The 14,014-nt window shown below is 43.2% G+C and overlaps 2 protein-coding genes across 2 annotated transcripts; one reads left to right on the top strand and one right to left on the bottom strand.

Annotated features, from left to right (window-relative positions):
- Positions 1-517: 517 nt before the first annotated feature.
- LOC107191395 lies at positions 518-1,192 on the top strand. The gene is made up of 2 exons (XM_015580424.1): positions 518-650; positions 774-1,192. Exons 1-2 carry the CDS (start codon positions 527-529, stop codon positions 1,190-1,192), a joined length of 543 nt encoding a protein of 180 aa, XP_015435910.1. The 5' UTR covers positions 518-526.
- A 318-nt stretch (positions 1,193-1,510) lies between these two features.
- On the bottom strand, positions 1,511-3,473 carry LOC107191378 (stress-activated map kinase-interacting protein 1). The gene is made up of 7 exons (XM_015580406.1): positions 3,363-3,473; positions 3,129-3,269; positions 2,777-3,048; positions 2,531-2,700; positions 2,155-2,451; positions 1,840-2,081; positions 1,511-1,755 (listed from the first exon to the last, which is right to left on the bottom strand). The coding sequence occupies exons 1-7, from the start codon at positions 3,433-3,435 to the stop codon at positions 1,580-1,582; spliced, it is 1,371 nt and encodes a 456-aa protein (XP_015435892.1). The 5' UTR covers positions 3,436-3,473; the 3' UTR covers positions 1,511-1,579.
- Between the last annotated feature and the right edge of the window lie 10,541 nt (positions 3,474-14,014).

The raw sequence follows: 14,014 nt of genomic DNA, 5'->3' as shown, positions 1-14,014 counted from the left end.
ATAATTGCCAGAACATCACAGTCAAAATACGTAATAATTACATATCCATATACATATATGTATATATATTCCTTATCCAGCGTCCGGACAATTTAGTATAGTGAAACAGTTTAAGTTATGATTAAACATGTTTATCTGATGGCATAAGATTGTTTGTTAAATTTTCTCAAACTAATGTTACACATAAACAATTGTTAAATGTAACATTTTTAATTAATATTTACTTTCGCAACAAGGAATGACAAATGTGATCAATATGAAGTCCAAATGCATCTAAAATGCATTCGAATATAATTTTCTATTTACTTTCTTTTCATTATGAATATTCGGTAATTAAAAGTATATAAATACTTATTAAGTAAAATAAAGTTATTTTTAACACATAAGCATGTACTCTTACTTACTGAGAGTTCTAAAAAGTCGAACAACGTCATTTTAAGTCACGATTGGTCCGTTTGAAATATAACGGCTTTTACTTTCAACGCAAACTGTGTTTACATAAAGTTATGTTAGAATATCTAACAAAATGGATAATTTTAGCTCACCGGAAGCGTCACATTCAGAAAAGTTGCTGAAACATGAAAACGCTGTTCATAAACGTCGGTCTTCTATTTTTCAAAGTCGTATAACTGTATTTGACGAATGTGAAGGTTAGTCGAAGTCCAGTTTGTTGTTTACATTTTCTCTGTCGCCTGCCTAGATTTTGCGTAATTTCTTTAAATTAAAAGTAATCTTAGTGTGTAATCTTTAACCAAAGAGACAAACATTTACAGGAAATGAGAAATCTTTGGAAAACCATGATACAAATAAGTACGTATCAAAAACACCTGAAGTGGAAGGTTTTAATTTGGAATTGTATATACGCAACCTGAAGGAGGAGAGGAAAGAATGGATTGAAACGCTGAGACAGAGAAAAGCTGAACGGAAATCTCTGAAAAAGCAAAAGTTGCGTTTAGAAAATCAAGGGAAATCTGTAGATCTGATTACACTATCAGATTCTGAGAAAGCCTTTGTTACAAGTCGTCCAGACTATCAAAGTATTTGCAAGAGTAACAAAAGATTAACAGAAATGGCTTTAAAAGTATCAATACTACACCATATGGTTTACAAATTAAATCAAAGATTTATTTTACGAATGGAGAAAAAACTCTGTAGAGTTACAAAAAAGGTTATAGAGACATCGGAATCATGACATTATGAACACCATAGTGTAGGTATAAATAATTTTGATGATAAAATGAAGTATTTACATTATACTAATTTACTACTTTTAATAGTAACAGTAAAATAAATATATTTATATATAACAAAAAGAATAACCTTTCTAGAGAATTGCCATGTACTTTACAGAAATGTCAGTAAAAATAAATTATAGGATACTGTAAAAATATTAGGTACATTTTTTAAGTACATAAAGCAACTTTTTTTAGTTTTGAAAATTCATAGCATTACTCCTCATTACAATTAAAATGATAATGATATATTTGTATTGAAGCAAATATTGGTCTCTCTTCTGATTGCGTCAGAACGATGAATGTTTTAAATAATTTAGTATGGAACACAGAAACCAGTAGAGTTGTCATCTGTGCAAGTGAAAACTCTTGCGTCTAGCGGCTTTTCTTTCCTTTTGAGATAAGTATTCCTTTCTTGATGTACTGTTGTGTAATTCAAGTATATGATTTATTTTTCTAACAATCTCTTCGGCGGTTATTGAGTCAGCCTCGAATTCGTGATTCTTAAATTGTCCAGATGATGCTGCAAAAAGAAATTTATCCGCCAAACTATAGAATTAACAGTTTTATTGTGTATATCAGATTGGTTGAATGATACAAGACACACCTAAAATATTCTCGGAAGTAGAAGTATGTGGAGTGTAAACTATTGTAAAAATTGTTTTTGATCCCTTTGTTTCTGTTATTTCACACCAGGCAATATTATCTATTTGATAGCTAACAGCACGTTGTCTATTCCAAAAGCGTCCAGCACCTTTACCAGTCATTACTGGATTGATTTCAATTTTTTCACCTGAGATTCCCAGGTAAATTTCAGTCTTTGCTCTGACTTTGTTAATTATATACACCCTATGGAAAGTACAGGTGAATTAATTGTGAAATGCTTTTTATAATTAGCAATATGGAAACACTGAAAAAATACCTGTACGATTGATATAATGGAGCTTCCATGGCAGTGGTGTGACCTTCCATCTTTGCCAGATCTTCTGCAACTTCTTTTTGTTCTTTGTTCTGTCTTTCTAGAAAGTCATCTTCGTCTTTAGTTTCCACACGACCGATCATATTGTATCTTGCTCTATCGCTGGGTTTCATTTCTGTAAGGCCTAGGGTTGTAAATTCAAATTTCGAAATAATTTCTCTTGGATCTAGGCAAGGTAAATCCCAATCGACCTCGCCGTCATCTTCTGTGAAATATAAGCCGTATCTTGTAATATCTTCCCTGAAAACATTAGGGTACCAAAATTTTTCCCAACGACAAACTTTGCAAAGAATAACCACAAGTTAAAAGGAATTCCCACTTTAGAGGATGATCTGGATGTTCGTTTGCATATTTGTAACAAATTAATCCAATGAACTCCAGCACTTTCGCAGTAGCGACTACAATTATTTGAATAGGATACATTCTGTGTTCTTTAGGTAACATACACATAAAAATCCTATACTTTCTGATAGGAATATCAACTTGTGCCTGTAATAAATTTCATTTAAATCAAAAGAATAACTAAATGTTATGTTAAAAATTTATAAAATACATCGACACATACACTACCATCGAACTTAGCATATTCCATGAATGGATTTTGTGGTAGATTTGGACATTTTTCAAGCTGCTCGGATAAAAGAGAATATCTTTTATTGGATTGGCCAGGTTTCTTACGAAAGTCTTTTCTTTGAAATAATTCCGACTGTTGAGTGAGAGACATGGTAGGATTGTTTTCCCATTTTACATTTACTTTGGCAGCCTTCTTTCTTTCGAGGTCCATTTTCTCTAGCCTTTTAGCAGTATTAGACCGTTCTCTATGGCTGTACTCCATGTCTGTTATAGTATTAAAATTGTTTTGAAGTTTGTATGTCACAAATGAGACATATTCAAAAAAAAAAAAAAAAAGAAGTTACCCATCTGTACGTCGTATGATTCTACGAGAGCATCCAGATCTTCGTCGTCACTTTCTTCCATACCAGGATAACAGTGTAGCATACAGTTTGATTTGAGTTGTTTAGGAATATCTTCTCCGACCATCACCATTTCGCACTGACCTTAAAAACGTAAAGATCAAAATGCTTAAACGAACATACGAATAATATACCAAAGATCTTCGGTATTTAACCTAAATGTAATGCACGACAAACCTGTATTGTCTGTTAGTAAAAAACTATCTCGGATATGCGACAAGAGCCAGTGGTCATTATCGTAAAACGCCATTTCCTTTTATTTAGGTATAGTTGGACCATAAAAAATTATTTTCAAAACTTGTGTTTGCTATTGTCTAAAGTCTAAAGTAAATGAACTCTTTCTCAGTCTTCTTCTTTTATGTCGCGTTCGCGTTCTTTATGCGTGCAAACATATCGTTTAAGTATGTCACGGACAGATGGCTGCACTGTCTTCTTTAAAGAGACGGCGGGTCCTACGTCAGTATGAACCGCGTACCGCAACAATAATGATGTAAAGTTTTTTCTTTTAAGTCACTGTAAGATTTAGTAATGCAACATTTACATGTTAACTATAGTGTTTTCGCAAAATCGAAGAAACCTAAGCGACCGTTCAAGTTGTTTCTCCAACGAAAAAGCTGAGGAAGCAACGGCTTCTCATCTTCTGTGGAATACGTATCAATTGTACATAATGGTTGCCCTTGATGAGACATCATAATCTCATCGGAAGGAGTAAGTAGAGACTGCACTCTTATCCAAAGAAGTTTAAGCGAAAGCTACTATCTATACATGTACTAGTCAGAGGAATTGGTAGGTGAACCGGCTCACAAGGTTTTAGTATCAAGTAATACATGTCTATAACCCTATAAGAAGGGCTTGCGATTTGGCTCGATTGTTTGTCGATCGACGAAATGTTCGTATTTCTTTCGTGTGTTGTCGCGTTCGAATAGTGTTTATTCTTCTGTGGACTCTTTCTTTTTCCCTGTCTCACTCGCCGCGCCCAAGCTACGAAATTAGCAGGTGGAATCTTCTCGTCTTCCTGAATCATTTCGTTTGACCCTCGGCGACTTGTGGTTGACATCCCCAGACATGAGTACTGTGTCTACATATATTACGAAAAACTTTGGTATGCGCTGCGAGTGTTCATTTGGATCGGAGGTTTCCAATTTTATGAATTTCCAAGACGCGTTTTTATCAACGTTTCGTTGACATTTCTACGACTGTCGAGCAGAATTCTGCATATATTTATTTACGGTTTGGGAAGCACCGTTTCGCAATAAGAGTGCACGTATACACGAGAGAGGAACATATGCGAATCGCAGACGTTAACCGGTGTATTCGGCATCTCCAACGAGCGAGTCTCGGTGCGCGACAGTGGAAACGTAGTCGTCGCGGACCTCGTCGACGTCCTCGTCGACCTCCTCGACGACGCCCACGCTTGAAACTTTGCACTGCACACCGTAATAACCGGGTTACACTACAAAGCCGACAATTAACCATGCGGCTAGGCAGCGCCCATTCGTCATCGTTCTCGTTACCCGCAGTTGAAAATATCACGGCTAGAGAGATTTTCTGGTACAGCATGTACGTATATCGGTACAGGGATAACCGTTCGAACGGTACGGGTAATCGTTTTGATCGAGACGAGGACTTGTAGCGATTCTTTTCGAACTCGTGAACAAGACCCATGCCAAAAATTCATGGGGCAACACAGAGACGCGCATAGACGAATCCCGGCGATACGCGCGGTAAAAGCCAGAGATACAGGTTCCGAAGCGATTTCGAATTTTACGCGTTATCGATAATTCTACGGTCGGTTCGATGGATTCGACGCGTAAAGCTACCGCCGGTAATCTTGACCTTTTACGTGTTTTCCGCTCGGAACGCGAATCGCTCGCCTGGCGGAAGCATACCCCTCCCGCTCCTGCCCCTTGACTCGAGCCGGGGCGAGTTTATGGGCCAACCGAATGAAAGAGCCACTCACGAGAGAGTTTTTCTCGCGATGAGGGATGAAAAGAGCTGATCGCATTTTATTAAGCGCCGCTATATTTATGGGTATTGCGTTTCTCCGGGGAAAAATAATCAAGGATCCTGCGGTGTATGTTTTCTAGCGGCGAAGCTAATGCCTTGCCAGGCGGGACCGCCGACAAGGAAAAGTCGACGTGAAAGGGGAGAAGTTGCGAGCACGGGCATTGGAAGCTGCAATCCTCGGAAAAACAAAGAATGTTCATGCTCACGCTGAAAGAAAGGACGAAAAGCAGCAGCAGCAGACTCCGGCGGTTTAACGGAAAGGGGAAAGGTGCCGGAAGTGAAATAACGAAGAAGGAAACATGGTAAAAGGCAGTGCATTTTAGAATTTTCCTTGGAGGAAGCGCGCGGCGCAAAAGAGAAAGATAAAGGCAAGCACAGAAAGTCGCCCTTACTATCGCCCTCGCGTAATATCAAAAATGCTTCGAGAAGGACGAAAGAAAAGGCGGGAACGAATACGTCTCGCGATGCGCTTCATCGAAGAGAACGACTCGCGAAGCGGAACGGGAAAGCTCGGCAGGTAAAGGTGCGCAAAAGGAACAAGGCACACAGGAGCACATATACATATACACACACCGTACGAATATCGCGTGCATCGAGTGTGTCGCATGGAACGCGTGCACGAATGTACCATACAATCTTGATATTGCGATTCCCGGGTGTTACGCCGGGGATATTCGATGCTTTTAGGAATATCCGTGAAATGTATGTACCGGATGCGGTCTTGCACACCGCGAAACGAGCGTCTATAGATGGGCCACGCGATCAATGGATCCCATTCGTCCTCGGAAATAAGGATACATTCTGTACGGTATAGATGTGCTGTACTTTAACGAAAAATTAAAGCGACGTTTTAATTATTTTGATGAATATGACAGCGCTTCGGCAGGGTCCGTTTCAAGCGACGAGAGGCCAATTGTTAATTGCACGGACTAGGTCGGAGTTCAGGCCAGTCGAAAATAACTATACGGAGTGATTCGAACTGGTGGGCACGGAACGAAGGAACACTGACACAGGGAACATGGAGGGAAAACCAAAAAAAAAAAAATGGCTAGGGGCTGTAAAACAGGTGAGTGGGAAACAATATGCCCCCCTAACGATTTTCCAGGAGAAACCAGCCGGCTACGAGTATCATCGCCTTTGTTACGCCTTGGGGTTACTCGCGATTGTCCTTTTTTCTTTTTCTCCTTTCGTTCTTTCTCGACAGCGTTCTTTGCGTGGAGACAGAGAAAGGGAGAAGAGATTTCATTCTCTCTTTTTCTCTCTTCGTTTCTCCTCGCCGCTCCTTCTTCGTCCACGATCTTGCTTCACAGAATTCTCTCTTCCTGCTCTCTATTTGTCAGCCATTCTCCACTCCACTCCGTGTCTCGTCTCTCATTCTCTCTCGAGATCTCGTCCCTCTTTCGTCGAGACCCGCGTTTCTATCTCCCGGTCTTTCCGTCTTTGCCGTTTGTTCCTCGATGTCCCCCTTGGCCCACTCTATAATAACGAGAACCCCATTCAAAGTACAATAGCCGGTCATAAATTACCCTCGAAAATGGTAGCATTAGATTCTGCTGGATTCACCCTTTATACAAACCGTGGGCGTACGCTCGCTTAATTGAGCATCCTCGATAAACGCGACGCGCGGCGAAGCCGTTCCGGTATATCCGCGCTAAATTTTCCGGGATAAGCTTGGAAAATTACCGAAACGCGCTAGGTCTGCCGATTTTTCCAGGAAAAACAGAATCTAACGTTTATCCGTGATAATATCAAAATCGGGATATCGAACGTGTTTTCCGGTACTTTCGAAAATTACTTTTACGAAACTCGACGGTGTTCAGCAACGTACAATTGTCATCTGAAAGCGAGGAATGAAAAAAACACATAAGCGCTCGGTAATCGCGTCGAAAGAACGCGGATGCGTGTGAGAGGGAGAGGAAGAGAGAGAGAGAGAGAGAGAGAGCAGTGTATTTCGACCGGTCGAGATATATAGCAGATTAAAGCGGCGTGCTGATTTCGGTGGCTAATTACGAACGCCGGTTCTAATTGTACCGGCGATAATTCGAGGATACGGCCGTAAAACGATCGAGGCCGCGAGATAAACTGCGACAGCGAGGCATCGATTTCCTCGTATCCGATTCGACGACGCGGGCATTACGCGAAATTAATGCCACACGGTCGTGTAAAAGCATCACTCCGCGGCCCGTATCGATTATTCTTTGTCAGGATATTAACGCCCGGGCCCCTCGGTTCTCGAAATCGTTAACGCCGATTTCTCGATTACCACGGCCTCGGTTGGTCCACGACCTTTGGCTCCGATCCCTCCCCCGTGCGAAATGTGTCAAAGTGAGGGAGCCTATTCCCGAGCGGGGCGCCGCTTTAAAACCGATTTCAATCGTTCGTTTTTTTTTTTTTTAATTCCGTTCGGCATCCAAAGGATGCTCAGGGTGTATATATCATATCGCTCGATACCATTGTCATTCTTCGCAAACCGCGAAATCCTCGTTCTCGCTATTGTTCGCCACAGTTTAATCGATTGCAGATCGGCTGTCGAAAAGGAAATATCGTTTCCTCTTCTGTTGCCACGACGATTCTCAAACTCACCCGCATGGTTTCGTATGGAACATTTCGAAACCGTTTAACGAAGCTATCGTTCTCGTCGATATTGACCGTGTACCCGGCGTGAGAATTTTCTGGGGTGTCGCCTTTTAAATGAAATTTCGACGTCGACGCTACCCTGAAGTTATTCATTCCAGTTCGAGGCGCGGGGAGGGGACGTTCGCAAGCGGAGGCACAAACGAAATTGACGTTCGCGTTGGAAACTTTTCGAATCGAATTTCCGGTGAAATTCTTCGGAGGAGATCGCGGCCTGTAAAAGGCAAGGAGGAGACATCTTTCGTTTTCGAGGATCTCCTCCTTTCGAATCTCTGTCTATCTCATTCTCTCTCGGTACAGTAACCGAACCCCTTCCATTTTGAATTTCCTCTGCATTGTGTATCCCCATCTTCTCCAGAAATCAAGGACAAACGGCGACAAACGACCGGCGAAAGAGCAGATGGGGCTAAATCGTGGAACGTGTCGATTCCCGTCTGGACACAAATATAGTCGGCTACCATCGATCCCGTGGATTAAGGAACAGATCTCTCCGCAGGGAGAGGCGGGTTATGAGAAAGCGAACATTTGTTTCCTGTCTCGTGTGCCTCTATGATATATGCAAATATTTACGGTGGCAGGAACGGAGGGTGCCCGGAGGGGGGAGGGAGCGCGAGAAAGGAAGGAAGCGAAGTTAAGGGAGACGCGAACGATCTCCTTAAAAAGTTTATCCGCCACGGGCAAATCTCTGGCGAGTTTACTTCCCGGCCGGGGGAGAGGAACTTTCGACCGAGCGTGTTCCCACGCGCCAGCTGGCTCGCGTTTTCCCTGGAAAGTGTTTTCAGGTAGACAGCCAAATCGCTAGCAATCAGAGTTTCCTACTGTTTTCGATTGCTCCCTATTATCGGCCGGTCTGCCACCTAACCCTTCCAGTCTTGGATATCCAGCCGCGTGGGGTTCACCTTCTCCCGTTCGCCACGCTTTAGTCCTAATTATTATTGGCGCTGTGCAGGAACGAGAAGGAAAAGCCTCGTAGAACCGTATCCATGGAGAAGAATGAATCCGTGTGTGTCTCTGGTATGGACACTCGGGAAAACAGGTCACGTTCCAGTCGTATATCAAACGAAAATATCATTCGTTTGATCCTCTCTCGTTAACTCGGTGAACGAGTTAGCGCGCGCGCACGCGAGAGCTCGTGACCCTGTCGGGAACAACGGGCAAAAGATCAGCGAAGGAGAAAGTTTCCTGTGGACTGGTCCATCCATGGCATTCTTTGATCATCTAATACGAGCTTTCGGGAGCCTGCGAGACAAAGCGTGCGACATTTTTTCCGCTCGAATGACTGGCACTCGCGTGTGCTGCACACCTTCTTCGCGAACACCGCCTACGGAACTTTCGTCCTAACGAAGTTTCTACATACACACTGATCCTTTGTTTCCTTACCCGATACACTTTCGAACGAGCCAGCAGCGTCTTCTCTATCCCGTTATACTACGAGATTACGGTGTAACACGGCGAAAAATATTTTATGTTTCCTTTATCTTCTCGAGCTGACTCGGTCTTTTCGCAACTTTTCCTCCGCTCGTGTTATTTTTCACGTTCGTTTGTTGCCGCACCACCTCATTCACGCTTGCCACCGTAGAGAATACGTAGACGTATAATACCTAGACAGTGTGTTCTGAATATCTCGCATAGTCAGGTCGTGTCGAAAATTAAAAAGAGCTAAGTTGCTGTACGGTCACTAATCTGTCTTTTTCTAACGACGTGTCGTACGATAAAGGAATTTTCGTTGCCTGGGAAACACAGAAAACTAGAGGGAATGAAAAGGAATGAATGTCAAACAAAGGTAGAATTTTTTTCTAATATTTCACGGCCTTTCACCAGAACGCGCAGTCTAGTTCTTATACGTCTATGAGAGAGAATACGATGTTTACGATCAACGCACAGTTTTTCTGCTTGTGTCCCTCTTGTCACGCGTGGCATCCATGTTCGCGTGTAAACGTACCAAATTTTCTTAGTTTCGCTTGTTGTTCGTTGAGAATCAGGCAACGAAAGAGGGGGTGGAGCCGCGATTCACAATTAGTTCGGTGTCAACACGCCGTTAAATTCGAGAGACTCGAACCAGCAGCAGCCCAAGATTTCGAGACCCTTTCAAACCCTCTCGCCGCACTTCCAGTCCGAGAGAGCGTCACCACTTTACTCTGCCTCCTTCCTTGATTCCGCGTTCGCAATTCCCCACCCTCTACACGTTTACCCCCGTCGTTCCCTCGAATACACCTAATCTCGTCAACCTCTGAACGATTTACCATTCGTTTCAGCCCTCGCCACCGTTTTCCTTACGCTCGAATTTGCCAAAGAAAAAAAAATACACATTCCAGTTGCTTCTTCTCCGATGGAACGAAGAAACGACGGAGCAAAGCGGGGTCCCGTAAGTTGATTTCGCGACGGGGGAAACGGGGCAAAAACACAGGCTCGCGAAACCCTTCTTGTTTTTCCGCGATCCTTCTCCGTTTTTCGATACTCACCCCTACCTGCTATTGTTTCCACGGTCGGAGGTTTTTCTTTGGCGGACGGGGCTACTTCGTCTAAAGGTCTAAAGGTTTCAAGACGATCCGTTGTCTTTTCGATCTTCCACGGACAAATATAATTTGTGTTTCGGCGACCGGACAAGGTCTTTGACCCTTCCCTCGAGGTGAAATGCGTTTACTAACCGCTCTAAAACCCTTACGGTTACACACGGGGATAAAAGCGAGGATCTCTCCTTTGGGAGAAGTCACCGGTGAACACAAAGAGCCGAGACAAAAAGACCGAAATTATCGAGATCACCGATGTATTATACACGAACGTACATGAAGAACATACACACAGTTCTACAGTTATTATCTAAAGGGGGGTGACAAATCCTTCGTCTAATCGGCTAAATTGAGCCTTTCGACGATACCACTCGATTACGGGAGAGAGGTTGGAAACCCTCGATTCCTCGACTGCGCAAAATCAGCGGCAAACAACCGAACCAATTTCGACGAAAACGGAATCTCTTCCCGTCGTCGACGAAACACAATCGTGCCTTCAGTGATCATCGAGATATTCATTGTTGTTCCATCTTGGAAAAATTGTGTCACCGGTCGATAATTGAGTGGGTGAACGTTAATACGATCGTCTACGAAATTAGGTTTGTCGTGTTTCGTAGATCTCGGAGATTTGTACAGTACAGAAGACTTTGAAATGGCAGTCCGTTGAGAGCCCCATTCTCGTACGTAACATGGTGGGAGAGCGACCTTGTGCGTGTGTGTGAAAGTACGTGTGTAGAGGAAGTGCCTCGCGTGGCAATAGGCCAAGCGGCAATATCGTAAGAGTCCACTGTATTTGCATTGATTTTACGAACGCGTCCAACGTAATATTCCGCCGTCGAGCATGCTCCGCCGTCACGTAAATCACGTTCGACAAGCGATACTTTTGTTAAACATTATTTATCGTTCGCAGTGGAGGTTTCGTCCCCTCGGGGGAACATAATTTTCCCGGGATACTGCTTCTCTCCAAGAGGATCGAAAGGCACGACAACGGTCATTTATCGCTTTAAATATTTTTCATCCCGCTCCAGCTGTCTCGAGCGTCCCCTTCCGGTAAATACGTAATGTCGTCGTCGTCCTGGATGGATCTCTCGACGTCACCTTGCCTCGTTCGTTCGTTCGCCCTCGGACCAGAACCGTGCCACGGCACACGAGAATAAAGTTATTTCGCGAGAAAACAAAAACGAAGACGAAACAAAAATAGAGCTTTCGCGCCCGTTACCACGAACATAATATATCTTCCCTATCCTAATTTCCTTTCGGTCGTTGCAGTCTTTTTTTTCGTCACGACACTTTTGTTCCTACGTTTCGTTCCTTCGTTGTTCCTTTCTCGGTTCTCAAAGGAACGGTATACAATTCGGTGATCCGTTTAAACCGGATAATCAAATATAAGGGTGGCCGTCTTCCGTAGGTACGCTTTTACGCGCAAAAAGCGTTTGTTTGACTGTTACTGGAGAACATAATCACATTCCTTTTCATCCTCTCCCGTCGCCTCGGTTTATTTTCTTCGGGCTTTCGGATCCTGCTTTTCCCTTTTTACACGTATTATTCTTTTCCCGGGGTTCTCTGCGTGCCGGTAGCGACGCGTAGCTTTTTAAACATTTATACACAGGCGACACACGACGCAAAGAATATTATCTTCATCTAGCGGATCGTCGCCTCCTGTTGTCTATGTTCTTTTACATCTGTGGTCGTCGCGATACCGAGAGGGTCATCGACCCGTTTTTATCTCCGTAGTAGAGTTCGTACCATTTGCTCCATTTTAAAACTTACATCGAATCAGAACGGTTAATTATCCTCGAAACGTTGCATAAAATTTCCCTAAGGATTCATTCTTCCGCGTTCAAGTGAATCTCTTCGAGGAAGAAAGGTTTTCTTTTTGTAAACTCGGAGCGTACCAGTGATCATTCTCCAGGATTACTGTCCCAATTGTAAAATGATTCGGACAAATCCGGTTCGGTACACACGCGCGGTTAAAGGCGGAGCGTACGAGAGGTGAGAGAGAAAGAGAGGTAAGGGGAAATAAATCGACGGTAAATGGGCGCACGCGATTCATTTTCAACGTGAATGGAGAGCCGAAAAGAGGCGGTACGAGTGGCAATAACGAATGGGATAATAATTGAAATTAGGAGGCGATGGAGAGGCTAATACGCCAACAAGACCGACCCAGCTGGCAATTAAGCCCTGACGTATCGCCGTAGCTATCTCCGCCTTAAGCCAATTTCGCGAATGATGAAATGGGATTCTTCCTGTACCCTACCGCGACAGATATCTCCGCGTGTCCCTTCGTTGAACCTACCGCCGTAAATTTACCACGATACTCAGGCTTTAATGAACAATTTACGGTAGAAAATGTTCTCGATCGAATGTTTGGCGAACAAAACGATTAGATTTCCTATAATCTGATTATGACACAAGAAACCTTTTTTTTTAGAAAAACGTTTAAAGTCTGTGTTTCAAGAAAGGGCGGGGGGGGGGGGGGGGTTTTTTTGAGAAGTCAAGAAAAGCAATTGTTTCAGCTGACACAGGTGTGTAGAAGATATAAAGAGCGAGTTTTGCACCCCCAGGGAACCGGGGCTGTGTTCTGACAAACGACCATGGTATTCAACTGTCGATCTCTGTCAAGGATCTAGCCAGAATGTGCTTTCTCCGTTTCACTTTCCTCGGAAGTAGTAGAAGTTGTAACCCTTTGACTACGAAAGGCGTACATATGTATACGCCCTCACGTGTCTATCAATATATTATACATATATGATAAGCGTATAATACAAGCCCTCCTAAATTTTTCTTACTATAACACATGTACTGTTTTACTAAATTGATCTAATATAGAATTTATATTCTTTTTCTAGTTATCGATGGCTCCCTTGCGAGAGTACGTCGCAGTTGACGGATTAATCAAGGAGTGTTTTTGGTGCCAACGAGTTCATCGAGAACATTTCACCTTTTATTTCCAGTGGATTGCATCGTGGGTGAACGTTCAGCTGGTAGGTTTCTCGAAACGATCATTATATTTTTTTCGTCGATTCGCCAATCTCCTTTCAACCTTTTTGCCTCTATCGTCGGAAGAATTTATTTCACCAACATCGCCGCGCCGCCCCTTCATATTTGTCTAACGCGCGGACGTTACCGTGATTCGAGAGGACTGGTCTGGGAATTTCTCTGGATCCGATCGAAAATCGAAGGCTAACTCTCGACCTTTGACGTCTCGTTTGTCGAATCTCACCCTTTTCCCCCCTGCCGTCTGCAGATTTCCACGACTTAACGCAATACCCATGTGTGTGTGCGTGTGTACGGTCCACGGAGAGTTCGCACGTCGATATATCTAGACTCGCCTTATTGCCTCTACCCTTTTGCCGTCTGATATGCGACTATTGCCTCTTTTCCTGTTCTCGTTTGTCGGGAAAACCCTCGGCGCTGCTGCGTACCTTATCTTTTTCCACTTTTACCTTTCAAGAAAGTATTACGTCGAGAGTCACGATATGTATATTTTTTTTCTTCTTCTCTTTTCTCTCTCATCTCCATCTATTTCGTCGCTGTGTCCTGCCGAGTCAAAGATTTCCACCGTTCCCGTGGAAATAGAACTGTCTCGATTTTATCAAATAAATTTATCGTCGGGGTATTAACCTTCGGTTCTGCGCGGAACTTGTTCTTTGTTCCTTTCGTCTTTTCCGTTAATGC

Source organism: Dufourea novaeangliae, unplaced genomic scaffold, assembly GCF_001272555.1.
Source record: "Dufourea novaeangliae isolate 0120121106 unplaced genomic scaffold, ASM127255v1 scaffold246, whole genome shotgun sequence".
NCBI lineage: Eukaryota > Metazoa > Arthropoda > Insecta > Hymenoptera > Halictidae > Dufourea > Dufourea novaeangliae.
This window is presented reverse-complemented; position numbering and strand designations above follow the sequence as displayed.

What these genes read in the sequence shown, in the direction of transcription:
- LOC107191395 (XM_015580424.1), top strand. Translation starts at nt 527, where the DNA reads ATGGATAATTTTAGCTCACCGGAAGCGTCACATTCAGAAAAGTTGCTG. An exon ending in TGTATTTGACGAATGTGAAG is followed by an intron (nt 651 to 773) that starts GTTAGTCGAAGT and finishes AAACATTTACAG; the next exon opens with GAAATGAGAAATCTTTGGAA.
- LOC107191378 (XM_015580406.1), bottom strand. Translation starts at nt 3,435, where the DNA reads ATGGCGTTTTACGATAATGACCACTGGCTCTTGTCGCATATCCGAGAT. An exon ending in TTTACTAACAGACAATACAG is followed by an intron (nt 3,270 to 3,362) that starts GTTTGTCGTGCA and finishes TACGTTTTTAAG; the next exon opens with GTCAGTGCGAAATGGTGATG. An exon ending in CCATTATATCAATCGTACAG is followed by an intron (nt 2,082 to 2,154) that starts GTATTTTTTCAG and finishes TACTTTCCATAG; the next exon opens with GGTGTATATAATTAACAAAG.